At 42.9% G+C, this 20,623-nt stretch overlaps 1 protein-coding gene across 1 annotated transcript in view; it reads right to left on the bottom strand.

Moving 5' to 3' along the window:
• tcf7l1 (transcription factor 7 like 1) overlaps nucleotides 1–4,271 on the bottom strand; it is a 73,538-nt gene extending 69,267 nt beyond the window's left edge. The window contains exons 1-2 of the mRNA XM_003224210.4: nucleotides 3,765–4,271; nucleotides 3,561–3,639 (exon numbers count right to left, since the gene is read on the bottom strand). Coding sequence (XP_003224258.1) covers nucleotides 3,561–3,639; nucleotides 3,765–4,013 — 328 coding nt within the window. The 5' untranslated portion in view covers nucleotides 4,014–4,271. The remainder of the gene's footprint in view (nucleotides 1–3,560; nucleotides 3,640–3,764) is intronic.
• Between the last annotated feature and the right edge of the window lie 16,352 nt (nucleotides 4,272–20,623).

Below are 20,623 nucleotides of genomic sequence, written 5' to 3'. Positions count from 1 at the left end.
CAGCTGTGCTCATCTGTTCTAGTCAATACAAAAAGGACTCTTTGTAGGGGCAGCTTCATCCTGGTCTATTTACAGCGGAATGAAATAGTCCAAGTGCCAGGAGATGCCATTCTTGAAAAGTATGGTGAAATAACCCACCGAACTCTGCAACTTCTCAGACCCCATCGTACGCCATACAAGGATGCTGAGCGTATCTCAACAGGATAATCTGGAGTGTCTTGGCTGTAGTGATATGCCCCACATCAGAAGGGAACTGCACTGAATTCTGTGAGATTTACTGCCACTGAGATCAGTGGGAAATAATTTTTGAATGGGTAAATTAGCTCTATTCGAAAAGATACAAGGTCTCTTTGAGACAACTTTTCAAACATGGACACATCAGTGTGTTGGTTGCAGTGTGCAAGTGTGTCACGCCAATGTACAAAAAGACAAAAACCTTGGAAGTGTATGTTATTATCTTACAAAACATTTTTACAAATGTAAATGAAAGGTTTTAATTATCTATGTTGTGTGCCGTACATTTATGTCTGTGTCGGTATCTCTTTCATGGGATTGGTTTAAGAGGACAGGCAGCCCCTGAGTTACAAATATCCAACTTACAAACAACTCTTAGAGCCCTTATTATTACTATATCCCATTCATAGATAGATAGATAGATCAATTTGTTTCTAAGTTGGAACAGGGACATTTTTAAGTGTAACTCTAGCCAAATTCTCTACGTGAGTATGTATGTCTGTGTGTGTATCCCACTAATTTATGTATATAATCCATTCATTCAGTCATATCTATATATATAAAAGGGTAATGAAATTTCGGCCTAGGACAAAACAATAAAACTACACATCCCAGAAACACTAAACTTGGCAGCACAACCCCTCATCCATGCCTCTACGTTCATACAACAAAAAGAGAAGAAAAATAAAGTCCTAATTTGAGGGAGAGGAATAATTGTTTTTATCCAATTGCTGCCAGTTAGAAGGCTAAGCTCTGCCCACTTGGTCTCCTAGCAACCCACTCAGCCCAGGGGAAGGCAGACTTAGGCCTCACTTAAGTCTCTTCCACACTGCCTATAACATACAGATTATCTGAATTTAACTGGATTATATGGCAGTGTAGACGCAAGGCCCTTCCACACAGCTATATTAGCCATTTATAATGGACTTAATGTCAGGGGAAAACCTTTACCCTTTACCCTAACTACCACCAATTCCTCAATACTTTATTTCCCATACCACCATACTTCGCCACAGCAACGTGTGGCCGGGCACAGCTTGTGTGTGTGTGTGTGTGTGTGTGTGTGTGTGTGTGTGTATATATATATATATATATATATATATATATATATATATATATATATGGGGCTGTGGTGGCACAGCTAGTTAAACCGCTGAGCTGCAGAACTTGCTGACTGAAAGTCAGTGGTTCAAAACTGTGAAGTGGGGTGAGATCCCGTCATTAGCCCCAGCTTCTGCCAAACTAGCAGTTAGAAAACATGCAAATGTGAGTAGATCAATAGATATCGCTCTGACGGGAAGATAGCAGCGCTCCATGCAGTCATGCCGGCCACATGACCTTGGAGGTGTCTAAGGACAACGCCAGCTCTTGGGCATAGAAATGGAAATGAGCATCAGACATGACTAGACGTAATGTCAGGGGAAAACCTTTACCTTTACTATCATAGATAGATAGATAGATAGATCAATTTGTTTCAAAGTTGGAGCAGGGGCTTTTTAAAGTGTAACTCTAGACAAAATCCCTACGCTATCCAAAGTGTGTGTGTGTGTATCCCATATATATATATATATATACACCCTATATCCCAGAATATCAATCCCACAATATCTGCTTTGGACTGGAATATATGGCAGTGTGGACTCAGATACCCCAGTTCAAAGCGGATATTGTGGGATTTTCTGCCTTGATATTTTGGGATATAGGGCTGAATGGAAGGGCCTTTAAACATGTCCCATTTTTGAGTTACAAAGAAATTCAACTGAAGAACAGACCCACAGAACCTCCCTTGTTTGCAACTTGGGGGCTGCCCCTCTTGCTGAATGACTGTGTCGCAACAAGACGCAGGCCTACAGAGCGGGCCAGGCACACAAATGGGGCGCCTTTCCACACAGCCATATAACCCAGAATATCAAGGCAGATGATCTGCAATATCTGCTTTGAACTGGGGCCCCTTTTACACAATTGAATAAAATCCCACAATATTTGCTTTGAACTGGGATATATGGCAGTGTGGACTCCGATAACCTAGTTGAGAGCACATATTGCAGGATGTTCTGCCTTGATGTTCTGGGATATAGGGCTGTGTGGAAGGGCCCTGGGTCCACAATGCCATTTCATACAGCTGTGTGGGAGGTGTGCCAGCCAAAGCCAATTACTTGATGGTATAGAATAATGGACGAACTCATAGATATTTTTCTTTCCATGCTCTGGATTCTGAGCAGCTTATCACACAGTAGACTAGAGCTTCTTGGGGCGCTTTTACACAGCCCTATATCCCATCACAGTCCCCAATGGCGCTGAGCTGCTGAACTTGCAGAACGAAAGGTCCCAGGTTCAAATCCCGGTAGCAGAGTGAGCGCCCGCTATTTGCTCCAGCTTGTGGTTTGGACACAAGGATGCAAAAATATGAATGTATAAATATCTGTGTGCCGCCAGTGGTGCAGTGGGTTAAACAGCTCAGCTGTTGAACTTGTGACCAAAAGGTCAGATCAATGGTTCGAATCTGGGGAGCGGGGTGAGTTCTCGCTGTTAACCCCAGCTTCCACCAACCTAGCAATTCGAAAACATGCAAATGTGAGATCAATAGGTACTGCTCCAGCGGGAAGGTAACGGCGCTTCATGCAGTCATGCCGGCCACATGACCTTGGAGGTGTCTACGGACACCGCTGGCTCTTCAGCTTAGAAATGGAGATGAGCACCAACCTCCAGAGTCAGACATGACTGGACTTAACGTCAGGGGAAACCTTTACCTTTACCTATATCCCACAATATCAAGGCAAAAAAACCCCACATTATCTGAGTGTGGACTCAGATAGATAATCCAGTTTAAAGCTGATATTGTGAGATGTTCTGCCTTGATAGTCCGGACTATAGGGCTGTCTGGAAGGGCCTTGGGATTTGGGATTTGCTGCTAACATTGACGGCTAACAGGCTTGGAACTGGCAAATACAGAACCAAAAAGGAAACAGTGCTCGTGTTGTTCTGCCCGTGAATTCATACAAGAGGGCCTGGGTTGCAAAAGTCTTGCTTGGGCCGGGCTGCGTCGACGTGTCAAAAGTTTGCAGGAGCAACAACAACAAACGCGAGTCTGAGAAAAGTTTAGGAAAGTCCCACAAATCCGTCCGGCGGCTGAGATGGCGGCCTTGGTTTGTTCTTTTCCCTCCTCTGAAGGGCCGGATCGGGGCCGGAGAGAGAAGGAAGGCCCGGCCCCTCCCCTCGCTTCCATCCCATTTCCTTTCGGGGTTGTTTTTCGATTGTTTTCCCGGGGAGACAAAGGAACGCGCGGGGGTACACACACTCACACTCCCAGTCGCAATCTCACTCACCTTCGGCGACGGAGGCGGGAGAGTCCCGCGGCTTTTGGAAACTTTCCCGGGGCCGTGGAGGCGGCGGCGGCCTCTCTGCCTGTTGGGAAGGAAGGAAAGAAAGACAAAGAGAGGCGAGGGTGAGCCGGGCTGGAGTCTAGAGAGGGAGAGAGAGACAGAAAGCAAGAATGCGGCTCTTGCGGAAACTTTTCCTCGCTCGCTCACCTCGGACTCGGAGCTGCTCCCTCCGCCTCCTCCCGCTCCTCGGCTCTCCGACTCGTGGACCAGCGAGGACTTGAGCTCGTCGAGGTCCCCGTGGGCCGAGCCGCGTCCCCCGGCGCCCTTGTCCTGCTCGTCGCCCTCGTCCTGGAAGGGGATGAGCTCGTCGGGGGCGCCCAAGTCGTCCCCGCTGCCGCCGCCCCCGCCGTCTCGGCTTCTCTCCGCCGCCCCGGGGTCCGGCTGGAGCTGAGGCATGGTCCGGCGGGGCCCCGGGCCGCCCCCCGCCCGCCGAGAGAGCCCGGCAGCCCGGCAGGGAGCAGAGAAAGTTCTCCGCCGGAGCCAAGCCTCGCTCCCTTCTTTCCTTTCGGCCGACGAGAGAGAAGTTTCCCCCCGCCCTCCCCTTGTTAATCACGGCTGGGTCCCTTCCTTGGCCCACCCGGGGAGGGTCGGAATGTGGGCGAGGGGCTGGAGGAGGAGGAGGAGGAGGAGGAGGAGGAGGGAAAGAAAGAAGGGAGCGCAGCAAGGAAGGAGGAGGAGGAGAGGAGGAGGAGGAGAGGAGGAGGAGGAGCTCCCTCTGCAAGCGGACACCCCTTGGCGCTGGGAAAGGAGGAAAGGAAAGGGGGGATCCCTGCCTGTGGGGGAGGGGCGTGCCCTGCCTCCCCATCATCACTGCCACCCTCCCCTCTTCCTTCCCCGCCCCTCTCTCCCCCCCTCCCCAAGTTTCGTTTCTTTTCCCGACTCTTCCAAAGAGAGTGGAGTCCTTTATTGGGGGGCTCTGCTATATGTCTCTCTTCTGTCGTCATCCAGAAACAGTTTGGCCTACAAACTCGGCCGCAAAAACTCCTTGGGACTCCACCCGCCCCGCCCCACTTTTCTCCCCGAGGAAAGAACTGCAGGGAAGGAGACTTGTGTGTGTTGTTGTTGCGCTGAAGCCTAGCTGTGTGGCTTTAGGGAGGGGGGGAGGGAAGAAGAAATGAAAGGAAGTGTTGTCGAAGGCTTTCATGGCCGGGATCACAGGGTTGTTGTATGTCTTTCGGGCTGTGTGGCCATGTTCCAGAAGTATTCTCTCCTGACGTTTCGCCCACATCTATGGCAGGCATCCTCAGAGGTTGTGAGGTATGGAAAAACTAAGCAAGGACTGTTTATATTATAGACGATCTCATAAGACCATAGGTAAGTAAAGAGACCTCCAAAGACCATCTAGATCAGGGGTCCCCAAACTTTTTAAACAGGGGGCCAGTTCACGATTCTTTGGACCATTGGAGGGCCGGACTATAGTTAGCCACTGAGCAATAATAATAATAATAATAATAATAATAATAATAAAGAGGATTGGAAGAGACCCCTTGGGCCATTGAGTCCAATCCCATTCTGCCTCTGTGCACCAAAATCACAAGCAAAGCACCCCTGACAGATGGCCTCCCAGCCTCAATGTTATTAATAATAATAATACTAATAATAATAATAGATCCTTGGGCCATTGAGTCTAACCCCCTTCTGCCTCTGTGCACCAAAAGCACAAGCAAAGCACCCCTGACAGATGGCCTCCCAGCCTCAATATTAATATTAATATTGATAATAAGGGTTGTAAGAGAAGAAGAGACCCCCTTGGGTCATTTAGCCCAACCCGCTTCTGCCCTTGTGCCATGGGGGCCAGATTAATGGCTTTGATGGGCCGCATCTGGCCCCTGGGCCTTAGTTTGGGGACCCCTGATCTAGATGGTCTCATAAGGTAAGGAAAGGGACACTCAAAGGCCATCTAGATGATCTCATCAGGCCACCAGAAGACCATAGATAAGGAAAGTGACTTCAAAAACCACCTAGGTGGTTTCATAAGACCATCGGTAACGAAAGGGACCCTCAAAGGCCATCTAGACAGTCTCAAGGGACCATAGGTAAGGAAGGTGACCTCCAAAAGCCATCTAGATGGTCTCAAAAGGCCGGAGCTAAGCAAAGAGACCTTCAAAGACTAGACAATCTCATAAGACCATAGGTAAGCAAAGAGAGACTCCCCCTGGGCACACAGAAGACTGGGCGACTTGGAAGGTGCTGAACAGACTGCGCTCTGGCACCACGAGATGCACAAAGTGGAGTCCACGACACGCGAGTGTGGAGAAGAGCAGACTACAGGCCCTGGACTTTTCACAGCTACAGTAGAGTCTCACTTATCCAACATAAACAGGCCGGCAGAACGTTGGATAAGCGAATATGTTGGATAATAAGGAGGGATCAAGGAAAAGTCTATTAAACATCAAATTAGGTTATGATTTTTACAAATGAAGCACCAAAACATCATGTTATACAACAAATTTGACAGAAAAAGTAGTTCAATATGCAGTAATGCTATGTAGTAATTACTGTATTTACGAATTTAGCAACAAAATATCCTGATGTATTGAAAGCATTGACTACAAAAATGTGTTGGATAATCCAGAATGTTGGATAAGCGAATGTTGGATAAGTGAGACTACTGTATATATTAACCTCTTTGCTTAGTTTTCTCCATACCTCACAACCTCTGAGGATGCCTGCCATAGATGTGGGCGAAATGTCAGGAGAGATTACTTCTGGAACATGGCCATACAGCCCGGAAAACATACCACAACCCTGTGATCCTGGCCATGAAAGCCTTTGACAACAGACTACAAACCACTTACTACAAGGCAGCCTGAGCCCTGCCACATGCACAGTGGAGGACCTTCTCACAGCGACACCAGAGGCACTCTAAGTCAAATGAAATCTAGTATAATGCCAAGTTTTTAACTGTTTGTGTTTTTAAATACATTATAACTATATCCTCAATTTGCTTCTGACACAATAAATAAATAGAAATATCGAGTGGGAAGGGACTCCAAGGGCCATCAAGCCCAACCCATTCTGCTTTGCAGGAAGAGGCAATCAAAACAGCCCTGAAAGATGGCCATCCAGCCTCTGCTTCAAAAGAAGGAGACTCCGCCACACTCCACGGCAGCAACACATTCCACTGCCCAGCAGCTCTTACCATCAGGGATTTCTTCCTAATATTTAGCTGTAATCTCTTTTACTGCCATTGAAATCCATGGCTTCAGTGTGTCCTAGTCTCTATAGAAGCAGAAAACAAGCTCCACGGGACATCCTTCCCCATATTTAAACATGGCTCATAACATTCCCCCTCCCAGCCATCTTTTCTCCAAGTTAAACAGACCCAGCTCCTTAGGTCACTCCTCATAGGCTTCCAGACCTTAGATTGCTTTGGTGACCTTTCTCTGGACACGTTCCATCTTGTCCATATCCTTTTGGAATTCTGGACACAGTGTTATTCCAAAGCAGAAGAGAGCGGAGTTATAACTTCCCTCCAAATGATATTCCTATCGATTTGCATTCACTTTTTAAACTGTGACATCATAGAGTTGACTCATGTTCAGCTTGTGGTCTACTAGGAGCGAAGGAACCTTGATTATATACATGTTTTCCCAAAAAGGTAAGTTCCATTGAATTTAAGCTAGAGAGGTGGGCTTAGAAATGCAGCAAATTGTGCCAGGGATCCAGCTGTGCCTCAATTGAGCTCAAATATACTCATCCTCTGTATTTTGAGGGCATTTACATTTGGGTAGGAACTGAGGTCCTCCAGGTTTGTTGGACTGCATCAGCCGAGCCAGTGTTGAGCATGATGGGAGTTGCAGTCTCTTGATCCTTGGCTTGTTTATCTGTCACTTTTATCCCACCTTCACTGGGAAAGTTTGTGACAGTGAAGGTGGTTCTCCTTTCAGTTTTAATCCTCACAACAACTCTGCGTAGGAGGTAAGCACAAGAGATCATGAATCAGATGCTTCGGTCCTTTCCCTACCAACTCTAAAATTTCATGCACAGAGACCTGTGGGAGGAATCTGAAACTGGAAGAACTCTGCTCTTGCGTGTCTTATCTGCTAGCCAGATCTTTCAAGATTGCCCAAAGCATCTATCCCTGCAGGCAAATTCAGACCTGAGGTTTACCAGCGACAGGAAAGCAAGCACAGGGACTCCTCCAGTAGAAACAGCTGATGCACAAGCAAGTAAGAGTACAGTATGTACAAGAGGCCTGCTGACTTCTGATGACCCTGTGAATTTCATAGGGTTTTCTCAGGTAAGGGATACTTGGAGACAATTCGGCCAATTTCTTCCTCTGAAATAGAGCCTTCAGCACCTGCCATTTGTTGGAGGTCTCCCATTTCAGTACTAACCAGGGTTGACCCTTTCTAACATCCAAGATCAGATTGAATCTGGTGCTTTTTTGGACCTTTTCGGGTATAGCACCTCTCCAAATTTCAGTCTATTAACTTTTTCATGAATTTTCTTAGATTACACATGCAGCAAACTTACCTCTTAAAGCAGGGGTCCCCAAACTAAGGCCCGGGGGCCGGATGCGGCCCATCGAAGCCATTTATCCGGCCCCCACGGCACAAGGGCAGAAGGGGGCTGGGCTAAATGACCCAGGGGGTCTCTTCTTCTCTTACAACCATTATTATTATTATTATTATTATTATTATTATTATTATTATTATTATTATTATTATTATTATTATTAACATTGAGGCTGGGTGGCCATCTGTCAGGGATGCTTTGCTTGTGCTTTTGGTGCACAGAGGCAGAAGGGGGTTGGACTAATGGTCTCTTTCAACCCGCTTTTTTTATTATAAGTATGACACAGCAAACAAGATAGATCTGCTGGATTTCGTTTCACAAAATCACAAGTCGAACACTTCCCAAGTGTCGGGCTGTGTGATGTATTTTCGGATGATGCATGCAGATCCCAGCAGGGTGGCCTTCTGCAGTTGGCAGATCGTAATTTTGTCAATGTCTATTGTTTCCAAATGCCAGCTGAGATCTTTTGGCACGGCGCATTTTTTATTATTATTATTGTTATTATTATTATTAACATTGAGTCTGGGTGGCCATCTGTCAGGGATGGTTTGCTTGTGCTTTCAGTGCACAAAGGCAGAAGGGGATTGGACTCAATGGCCCAAAGGGTCTCTTCCAACCCTCTTTTATTATTATTATTATTATTATTATTATTATTATTATTATTATTATTATTATTATTGCTCAGTGGCCAACTATAGTCCAGCCCGCCAACAGTCTGAAGGATCATGAACTGGCCCCCTGTTTAAAAAGTTTGGGGACCCCTGTCTTAAAGGTTTACTTAGTGGGAGTGCCATTCAACTTTATACCCAAAATGGAGGCTTGGTCCATCTAGGCCAGTGATGGACAAGCTTTTGCACTTGGTGTGTCAAAATTCGCCAAAAAACCTAGCATGACTTGGGTGGTGTGTCACTTTGAGAAAAAAACCATAATTTTGCAATATGTATAGTTTAAATAACAAAAATGTATAAGTGTAATATATAACTATTTAATAAATCAAAAACTATTTACTACCGTTATTTCCATGTACAACAATCTATGGTACTTCTTGCAGTTTAAGCTTCACAAAGTTTCCACACTGATTTTTCTCTATTCTAGTTTCAATATAGTCATGAATAATGAATAATAATATAATATAATAGTAATAATATGATAATATACTACAATAATAGAATAACAGAATAAATGATATAATAATAATAGAATATAAAAATATAATATAGGTAAAGGTTTCCCCTAACGTTAAGTCCAGTCATGTCTGACTCTGGGGGTTGGTGCTCATCTCCATTTCTAAGCCAAAGAGCCAGCGTTGTCCGTAGACACCTCCAAGGTCATGTGGCCGGCATGACTGCATGGAACACTGTTACCTTCCTGCCAGAGCAGTACCTATTGATCTACTCACATTTGCATGTTTTCGAACTGCTAGGTTGGCAGGAGCTGGAGCTAACAGTGGGCGCTCAAGCCGCTCCTGGGATTTGAACCTGGGATCTTTCGGTCTGCAAGTTCAGCAGCTCAGCGCTTTAACGCACTTTGCCACCGGGGCTCCAAAAATATAATATAATGATATAAAATATATTAATAGGATAATGTAATAATAGGATATAATAATTATATCTATATAAAAGGGTAATGAAATTTTGGCCTAGGACAAAACAACAAAACTACAAATCCCAGAAACACTAAACTTGGCAGCACAACCCCTCATCCATGCCTCTACGTTCATACAACAAAAAGAAAAGAAAAATAAAGTCCTAATTAGAGGAAGAGCAATAATTGTTTTTATCCAATTGCGCCAGTTAGAAGGCTAAGCTCTGCCCACTTGGTCTCCTAGCAACCCACTCAGCCCAGGGGACAGGCAGAGTTAGGCCTCACTCAGGCCTCTTCCACTGCCTATAAAATACAGATTGACTGATTTTAACTGGATTATATGGCAGTGTAGACTCAAGGCCCTTCCACACAGCTATATAACCCATTTATAATGGACTTAATGTCAGGGGAAAACCTTTACACTTTACCTTAACTACCACCAATTCCTCAATACTTTATTTCCCATACCACCATACTTTGCCACAGCAACGCGTGTCTGGGCACAGCTAGTATATATATAAATGTACTGTTCATTTGTAGGATGGAGTAAACAAAAAAACAACTGGATGAAATGACACCAAGTTTGGCCACAAAACACTTAACAACCCAAGAGGTGACCACCGCGTGTCAGCAAAATTGGCTAGACGTGTCAGTGCTGACACGCGTGTCATAGGTTCACCATCACTGATCTAGGCGATCTTTTAGTACTTTTTAAAGAGCACTGGCTACTTAAAAATTAAGCATTATTTTTGTACATTCAGTACTAGGGGAATTTTCAATTTCTTCGTGTCTATTATTGTTATTGCAACAATGCCTTTGGACAAATAGAGGCTAACTTTCTTAGTGGTTGCTACAGAGATGTACCCTTGGTAGAACTAATGGAAGGGGTGAAGATACTGTTCTCTCAGTTTACTGTCTCAAGAGAGTTCTTTTCCTGTCTGTCAAGGGAACTCTTCTACATCTGGCCGACACTGAAGACACTCTTTGTTCCAAAGGATTTGCTTCACGTGAGGTACTGCCCAGACCCCCTGAACCTTGTTTTTCCCCTGTGTGAATGGAAAACACACACAGGTCGATGGTGAGAGCCATGCTAATTTGTTGCAGCAAAACCAACAGTCTTCAAAGAGGAATGACGTCCACTACATAACTTGCCAAACAAAACTTGATAGTTTGTAAGGTGTTACAACACTTTTCACTGCTTCTAAGGGAAGTAGTTTGATCAGTTTCCTGAAAACAAATGCCATAGGATATCATGATGTTTTAAAACTACTTCCACCATACATTAGAGTTCATGCCTACTATTTAAGAATGAATACTAAAATGTATGTTACTGTTTCCTTTTAATTGATTTCTTATTAATACATTCTATAGGTGCAGCTCTTCAAAAGCAAAATAAAAAACAACCAAAACTATATAATAAATACAATTTATTAAGAACTTAATTTTTTAGGTTTGTGTGTATATAATGTTTTAATTTGTCGTTTCCAAATATTTTTTTCCGGAGTGTATGTTAGGGAAAAGGGAATGGCTAGGATATTAGTGTTAGTAAATTCAATCTTAACAAATATTTATTAAATCGATGAGGTAAAGTGGTATAGAGGGCAAGGGGAAGAACATTATATGACATTTTATTGTGTTACATCCAAACACAAATTACCATACTTGTGATGCTAAAGTTTTGCAAGTTTGATGTCTGGCTCAACAGCAATACATGTGAAAAGGATCTTGGAGTCCTCGTGGACAACAAGTTAAACATGAGCCTACAATGTGCTGCAGCGGCGAAAAAAAGCCAATGGGATTTTGGCCTGCATCAATAGGAGTCTAGTGTCTAGATCCAGGGAAGTCATGCTCTCCTCTATTCTGCCTTGGCCAGACCACACCTGGAATCACACTGTGCCCAATTCTGGGCACCACAATTCAAAGGAGATGTTGACAAGCTGAAATGTGTTCAGAGGAGGGTGACTGAAATGATCAAGGCTCTGGAGAACAAGCTCTATGAGGAGCAGCTTAAAGAGCTGGGCATGTTTAGCCTGCAGAAGAAAAGGCTGAGAGGAGACACTGCCTACTTGGGATAGTTGGAGGGTATACTGTGCAAGTGGAGGTGCAGCAACCGATCTTGAAGCAAACAACTCCCAGCCGCCACCTGCCTTGGAGCCATTCTGGTGGCTGAATCCAAAGCAAGCACATTCCAGCAAGTTCCAGAAAGCCTAGACATACCTACAGTATTACAAAGACTCCAGGAAAGATAGAGACTCAGGGCATCACTGCAACTTTATGAGAAATGCTGCTTAACCAAGGAGCAGCTGAGAAGTTGAACCGGAGCTATAAATCAAGCAGTTACACTAAGCTTCTCTGCTGCAGACAATGATCCATTTTGATCTTGAGCCTGTTATCATTGTTCTACCAAACAGACTTCTTGATTCAATTTCCTTGACCTTGAACTGTTTAGTCCTCAGTTCAGCTCAGGTGTCTTCTATCTTCTGGTGTTCGTTCAGTTTGGACAAGCCCATTGTACTGCCCTTGTGGTTTGGACACAAAGTTGCAAAAATATGAATGTATAAATATCTGGGTGCCGCCGGTGGTGCAGTGGTTTAAACTGCTCAGCTGTTGAACTTGCTGACCAAAAGGTCAGATCAATGGTTCGGACCTGGGGAGCCGGGTGAGCTCCTGCTGTTAACCCCAGCTTCCAACAACCTAGCAATTCGAAAACATGCAAATGTGAGTAGATCAATAGGTACCGCTATGGCGGGAAGGTAACAGCGCTCCATGCAGTCATGCTGGCCATATGACCTTGGAGGTGTCTATGGACAACGCCGGCTCTTCAGCTTAGAAATGGAGATGAGCACCAACCCCCAGAGTTGGACATGACTAGACTTCATGTTGGGAAAACTTTTGCCTTTACTTATAAATATCTGAGCTTGGGATGTATGTTTTGAAATAGTTGGTTACTGTTAATAATTTCAAGGGTCCCCAAGACGTTACCTGATATTACAGCTCAGATTAAATGATGTTAATGTAAGTATTTGCTTTTCCATTCTCAAAAGTAACAAACAATAGTAACTTAAGGGAGAAAAGGCATGAGGCACAGCAGTATCTGGGATTTGATCCATCTCCACCATTTATTAGCACTTGGGACGCTACACACAAGTTATATGTGCATTGCAAAAGGAGTTGTGATATCCCTTAGTTATACCAAATGGAAATAATTACAAGTGACTTGTTATTTTAAAGCCTTGGTAAATCATGTGGAGCAGGATACCTATGTAAGTGGCACTGAATACCTCTATAACATGGGTCCCCAAACTAAGGCCCGGGGGCCGGATGTGGCCCTCCAAGGTCATTTACCCGGCCCCCACCCTCAGTTTTAGACTTAGGCTTGCTCAAAGTCTGAAATGACTAGAAGGCACACAACAACAATCCTACTTAACTTGACTATCTCATTGGGCAGAAGCAGGCCCACACTTCCCATTGAAATCCTGATAGGTTTATGTTGGTTAAAATTGCTTTTATTTTTAAATATTGTATTTTTCATCCATTTATTAATATTGTGCTATGGTAATAATATATTGGGTATACATATAATATTGATAACAATATTATAATGTAATGTAATATAATATTTATTTATTTGTTACAATATTTCTACCCCGCCCTTCTCACCCACTAGGGGACTCAGGGCGGCTAATAATAATACAATGTAATAATATTGTATAATATAATAATATTTATTATATATTATATATTAAATGTAATATTACTAATAATAATATAGTATAGTGGTATAGTACAATATAGTAATATATAATGCTAATATTGTGCCATACTAATAATATAATATTGTATGTACATACAACTTGTAAGTCGGCCTGAGTCCCCTTCGGGGTGAGAGAGGGTGGAGTATATATGTAGCAAATAAATAAATAAATAAATGATTGTTGTTGGGGGTTCTTTTGCACCACAAATAAGACATGTGCAGTGTGCATAGGAATTTGTTCATTTTTTTTTCAAATGATAATTCGGCCCCTCAACAATCTGAGGGACCATGAACCGGCCCTCCACTTTAAAAGTTTGAGGACCCCTGCTCTATAACCTTGTACGGCAACCTACTTGGGGAAGGTGGAATCAATTTCTCCTTTGTACATTTGGGCACGTGTGCCCTCTTGGAGGAACAGAGCATGATACCACAGTATTCATTCATCCCAGGAAAATAATTAAACAGGAGCCTCAAATCACATCTGTACAGAGTGTTATGACTCTAATGACACACAAGGGAGTACCCTTGTAGTCTCAGTGAGTTTTACATTCCTTCAGAGAAAGCAGCTTCCGGGCCCCATGCCGAATGTCACACGTTTGGCTCATTGCAGTGGCTGCTGCATTCCACAACCAGTATTCCTTTCGTAATTTGGTGGGAGCTACAATTTTTCTGTTGTTTATCTCCATCTTTTCCATTTCCATCGGTGCAAGCAAACAAGATGTGCTTGGTGTTGGGGCAAGTGTTAGGAGCAAGACGTGATTAACAAATTGGAGCCCCAAAGGAGCTCATTAAGCCCAGCCTCATTTCTCTCCTGGGAAGCTGAAATACTAGACCATGTTATGCTGTTATTAGAATATTTTGACTCTGCCGTTGATCAATTGAATCCCCCCCCCCAAACAGTATTAATTCAGTTTGGGACTGCACATGTTTTCTCTGCTAATGAAGAACCTCGGCATGAGGTCAGCACGAAAGGTGGGGCAGCCTTTGCAGGAGGACATTGGGCGGACGACACAGCCATCCTTATTCATGCAGATCCCTCCGGCTGCAAATACCCTCCCCGCCTTCCCTATTCAAGGAGGTTCTTGCCACACCCCCGCTTCCTCTCTGTTTTTGCATATTTTTGAACTGAAAAGACACTTACCGAGAAAAAGAAATAAAATATTTTGTTTAAAAAAGAATAAAGAGCAATTAAATGATATTAACATCATGTCCGCTAACATTTGTTTTGGCCCAATACAATCTCAGGGTTTGATATGGACATAAAGGGGTTTGGTTGTGTTTGTACCGATTGGCAAAGACATACTTCAAGTTTCTATAGGTACAGGCAAATTTTCGGAGAGCACGGAAGAGGCCCCTGTTATATCCGGAGGATTCCAATACTGAGTTTTCTAAAATTAACTCGACATGTACTGCTGTGTCTCTCAAACTTTTAGGTCGTCATGCCCTAATGGAGAGGTCAGTGGCAAATCACATACTTTCCATGTTGAAAGCCCCAAGGTCAATCTTTGGCATCTCCACGACAAGTATCCCAAACGGCTAGGGCTGGGAACATCAGCTTGATAGTATGTCAGACTATTTAAACAGATTCTCTGAAGAAAATAGTTCATTGCTTATTGGAGTCGCTCTGGAAGACAACCTGGCTGGAATAAAACTAACTTGTCCATGTGTGCCTTTGAGGCTTCTAATTTAAGGGCTTAACAATCAAGCAGAATGTGCTGCATAAAAAGTCAGGCCATTTATGCTATTAATTTTTTTCCCTCTTGTATTTTTACACTACATGTTGTAAGAAGGGCTGATGAGACTTTCTTGCCTCATGCAACCATCTAACTGGGCATGTTTTGTGTATTTACAGCTCATGTTTCAGGAAAAGGGCTCCATAGCCGCCCTGTTATTCTACCTCAGGTAGCATAGCATACTGGGCTCCTTGTGAGTTCATTATATATCCCCATCAATTTACTAAAACATTAATATATCTTCCAAATACAGTAACAACAGACAAATTCCCCAAAGACAGAAAATTATTATCCAAGACAGAGTGATTTTGCATAAGCCTTGCCATTATTGATATCTAACTATCTATCTATCATCTATCTATCTACACATACACATATACTGGTATTTAAAAATAGTAAGAATTTACATTCAAATACAGTACTTTACAGCATGATGGGAAAGATTCAGATAGGAGTGCAGGGTAGTGACGTTGTGCAGATATTGTGTTTTTTCCATTCTTGACTCTGTCCTAACAGTCGCCTTTTGTCTTGCATACAGGTTATGCATCAGGACAATCAGATTTTGCGGGACACCCATTCCTTTAAGAGCCTTCAATTCCATTTTCTATATTATCTCCTGACAATAACCTCTTCTCCTGTATTGCAGTTATGTGCCAGAACAAGCAAATGTTACGGCATTTCTTTAAGGGTGGTCAATAGGTTTTTTTTTTAAGATTTACACGATCAAAGGTTTTCCTATAATTGATGCAACACCTTTTGAAATTCTGTGGCATGCTCCCTTATCCAAAATATGTTTACAATATGATCCCTGGTGCCTTGTCCTTTCCCGAACCCAGCTAGGCCAACTGACATTTCTTGCTTCATATATAGTGAAACGTCTTTGTTGTAGAATTATGAGCATCACTTTGCTTGCATACCAAATGGTCATACAGTTTCTGAAACCTCTGGTGTCTCATTTTGTTTTTTATCCCTTTTTGGGGGCTTTTGTTTTATATCCCTTTACTGCTTTTGCTGTAATTTCTTCTCATTATGAGTGCAACCCCCATTGTTCCTTAAATTTTAATTTCCTGGGTAAAACATTGTGTAATTATCTGACTCCAAATGCCCCATTCATGTCCACCTTAGCTCACTCACCCCAAATATTGCAATGTTTATAATTCTATTTCTTGTTTTATACACCTAGCTTCCCTCGATTTATGCTCCTCACCGTCAACATTCCTTTGCAGCTTCAACCTTTCGGCATCATTAGCCACAGTGTGCCTCAGCACCTAAAATCAGCCATGTTATTTTGACACATGAGAATGAAAAATCTCCAAAGTAGCTTTCCTTTGCATGCTTTCCCTCCAAAATATTTGGAAATGGTGCTAAAGAAGCAAGTTAACATTTCCACTTTTTTGAGTCTCCAAAAGAAATGTCAAGCTTTATCAAGGGCTCCTAAGGCTATTTGGGTTTTCCTTTTGACAGGTATATTCTCAGACCTTGCCTTCCCTGCAAAGCGCACTCCGAGGGCTCTTGACGGTTCTTGTTAGGAAAGCTGATTGAGTAAATATCCTGCCCTTAGCAGCTGTTTGTGTCTGGTGGCTCAATTGTACCCCAGCTGTGTGAGAAGGCAAAGCATTAGGAATGTTAATCTTTTAAAAACATCTTCTCCGAAAGAAGAATGTGGCTTTTCATGTAGCCATTGCAAGCAAATTTGCTTGGTATTTATGAGGAGCTGGAGATCCTCCTGCCAAAGGGGAAAAATCTGGCCTTTAAGAAACTCAATGAAGCCCTAGATTCTCACACCTTCAGCACCACAACCCTGTGAGTAGTGTGTGTGTATGTGTATGCAAAAAATAGCTGGCTGTGGCAACCATTCTTTTAGTCTTGAATGCTGTACAATTAGCTTTCTTTTGGGGGAGAAAAAGAGGAATAAGGAGCTCAAGGAGGATTTTGTCTTGCAACTTCAATAATGCTTTTTCAAGAAACCATTTTAAATCATTCCTGAATAGAATTCCTCATTGGAGTTTCCAAACTTGCCGTCTACTTTGTGAAAATTGTGGGGAGTTACAGGCAAGGGAGGTACAGAAGACAAAATAGCAGCCCAACAATTCTGGTGACAATATTGGGGGAATAAACCCCACAGGGTTCTTGGAGACTCAGGCCTGCTTGATGTGATGTTGTCAGATGACAATTCCCAGCAATCCCCGATTAGCACAAGTTGAGGATGATGGGAGGTGCAGTCCTGCAATATTTGGAGGGCTACTTGTTAGGAATTGTGGGAGTTGAAGTCCAAAACACCTGGAGGGCTGAAGTTTGCCCATGCCTGAGCTATAGTCTTTCATTATAAAGCAGCTCTCCTAATTTCTAGTTAGGCACCCAAATGCAGGAAATGTCCTTGGGGATAAGTGGGAAGCCTTGCCTTCCAGGGAAATCCCCATTATGGAATCTGTTTCAGAAACACTTCCAACCTCAGTCCTGAGCGTCTCCTGGAAATGTCATTAACCAAACCCTGGACCAAGTTTGCCAAGAAGAGGCAAAGTTTAAAAAAATACACACAGTCACCAACATAAGTACAGAGCTTAGAAATCTCCTTTTTTTAGACTATAGTTTCCAGTATCACTCAGTGTGCATGCTGCCTTGGGTGATGCTAGGAGTTCTGTCCCAAAAAGTAATTTTTCCCAAGCACTGCATTAAGAGGGCAGAAATGGGATACATTTTGATGCCAAGCCAATGGAAAAAAAATTATGCATTTTGGATTTTACTGCAATGATGAGCAACCTGTACCAATTCAGATGTTGTTCAACTCCCATTCTCCCTCTCCACTGGCTAAACTGGCTAAAGTTGATGGAAACTGTGGTCCAAAAGCATCTGGGGGCCACAAATTGTCCAATCCTGTTTTCCTAGCAATGTCCATATTGTTAGTATGAATTCAAAGCAGCCTCAGTTATTCAATAAATCAAAAGTGAGGGAAGCGCTAATTCTCTTTCTTCAGTCATGTACAGGAAGTAGTTCAATGTATTTTACTATATGAGGATAATAATAATAATAATAATAATAATAATAATAATAATAATAATAATAATAATAACAATAATATCACATAGTCCTACACACTTGGGAAGTGTCCAACATGTGATCGACTACAACAGCCAGCATAGTGATCTTGTTTGCTGTGTACTAATCTTGTTGTGCATCAAATAATAATAATAATAATAATAATAATAATAATAATAATAACTGTGACCAGCAAAGAATACACACAAAGGGTCAGAAAAATTCTCAAAAGCAAGCTCAATGGAGGCAACATCATCAAGGCCATAAACACCTGGGCCATACCTGTCATAAGATATACTGCTGGCATCATAAACTGGACACAGGTGAAACTGGACAATTTGGACAGAAAAACAAGAAAACTCATGACCATTCATCACTCACTGCACCCTCGCAGTGATGTTGACCGGCTATATCTGCCTAGAAGATCAGGGGGCAGAGGACTCTTACAAGTAAAACAACCAGTCAAAGAAGAAGGACATGCCCTGGCAGAATATGTAAAGCAAAGTGAAGAACCTGCTTTGATTGAAGTCAAAAATCAGAAACTCCTCAAAGCACAGCAGACAAAAAATCAGTACAAGAAAACCGCACTACAAACTAGAGATGACAGCTGGCACAACAAAACATTGCATGGAAAGTTCCTTGACAAAATTGAAGGAAAAGCTGATAAGGAGAAGACCTGGCTCTGGCTCACGAATGGGACCCTGAAGAAGGAGACAGAAGGCCTGATCCTTGCAGCCCAGGAGCAAGCCATCAGAAGAAATGCAATTAAGGCCAAGATCGAAAAATCAGCTGATGACCCAAAATGCAGACTGTGCAAGGAAGCTGACGAAACCATGGATCATCTCCTCAGCTGCTGTAAGAAAATTGCACAGACAAACTACAAATAGAGGCACCACTATGTGGCCCAAATTTATTTCGTGTCGAAAGCATTGCATAATAAATAAGTTTAAAAGTGATAAAATAAAGGAATCACAAACAGCTAAATAGTTTTGGACCAAAAGCGGGCAACAGCAATCGCATTGTCCGTAGCTTTAAACAACTCCTCCTCCGTGCATGAGGCAGGGCAATGTGGCCCAAATGATTCATTGGAACTTATGCCTCAAGTACCACCTCCTAGCAGTAAAGAACTGGTGGGATCACAAACCTGCAAAAGTATTGGAAAATGAGCACGCAAAGATACTGTGGGACTTCCGAATCCAGACTGACAAAGTTCTGGAACACAACACACCAGACATCACAGTTGTGGAAAAGAAAAAGGTTTGGATCATTGATGTCGCCATCCCAGGTGACAGTCGCATTGACGAAAAACAACAGGAAAAACTCAGCCGCTATCAGGACCTCAAGATTGAACTTCAAAGACTCTGGCAGAAACCAGTACAGGCGGTCCCAGTGGTGATTGGCACACTGGGTGCCGTGCCAAAAGATCTTAGCCGGCGTTTGGAAACAATAGACATTGACAAAATTACGATCTGTCAACTGCAAAAGGCCACCCTACTGGGATCTGCGTGCATCATCTGAAAATACATCACACAGACCTAAACGCTTTGGAAGTGTTCAACTTGTGATTTTGTGATACAAAATCCAGCATATCTATCTTGTTTTCTGTGTCATACAATGTCGTTGTGTCAATAATAATAATAATAATAATGTATTAAATCCAGTTTCCTCCTCCTGCAGAATTCTGGGGTTTGTAGTTTGGTGGGGCTTTTAAACAGGCTGAGCTGTTTAAAGGCTCCTCCCTAAAGTGGATTTAAAGTGGATCCAATAAGCAACAAAAAACCCCCCAGAAAATATTTAGTTAATCTCTGTGTTTAGAGTGGGCATCATCAAGGTTCTCAACTTCGCCATGCTACAATACTTAAAGTCGTTGTTGTTGTTGCTGTTGTTGTTGCATGCATTCAAGAAATTTCAGACCCTCTTGGCAAAGTCTGTTCAGAAGTTATTGCAAGCAGATTAATTTTCTTCTGGGACAAAAAACAGCACCACCACTTTAGAAGCAATTCTGCCACCTTGTGGAAAGTCCAAAAATTCTATTAAAGTACTGTATGTGGGGCTGTTCAAAAATTTATTTCTATCCCATTAAATACATTTCGATAGTACATGAAATCATATTGATACAGCCACTAAGTGGTGAAAATCCCCATCTTTTCCTCTTGTGCTTCATTTAGTGAATGACCAGGAATGCTTCCTTAGGCCCCTTCCACACAGCTGTATAAAAATCCACATTGAACTGTATTATATGGCAGTGTGGATTCAGATTGGCCAGTTCAAAGCAGATATTGTAGATTATCTGCTTTGACATTCTGGATTATATGATTGTGTGGAAGGGGCCTAAGGGCTGTTTAACAGTGGAATAAGCAGTCTTGGGATGTGATGGC

This window comes from Anolis carolinensis, unplaced genomic scaffold (assembly GCF_035594765.1).
Source record: "Anolis carolinensis isolate JA03-04 unplaced genomic scaffold, rAnoCar3.1.pri scaffold_8, whole genome shotgun sequence".
Lineage (NCBI taxonomy): Eukaryota > Metazoa > Chordata > Lepidosauria > Squamata > Dactyloidae > Anolis > Anolis carolinensis.
The sequence above is the reverse complement of the archived record's forward strand: the minus strand, read 5'-3'. Positions and strand labels throughout refer to the sequence as shown.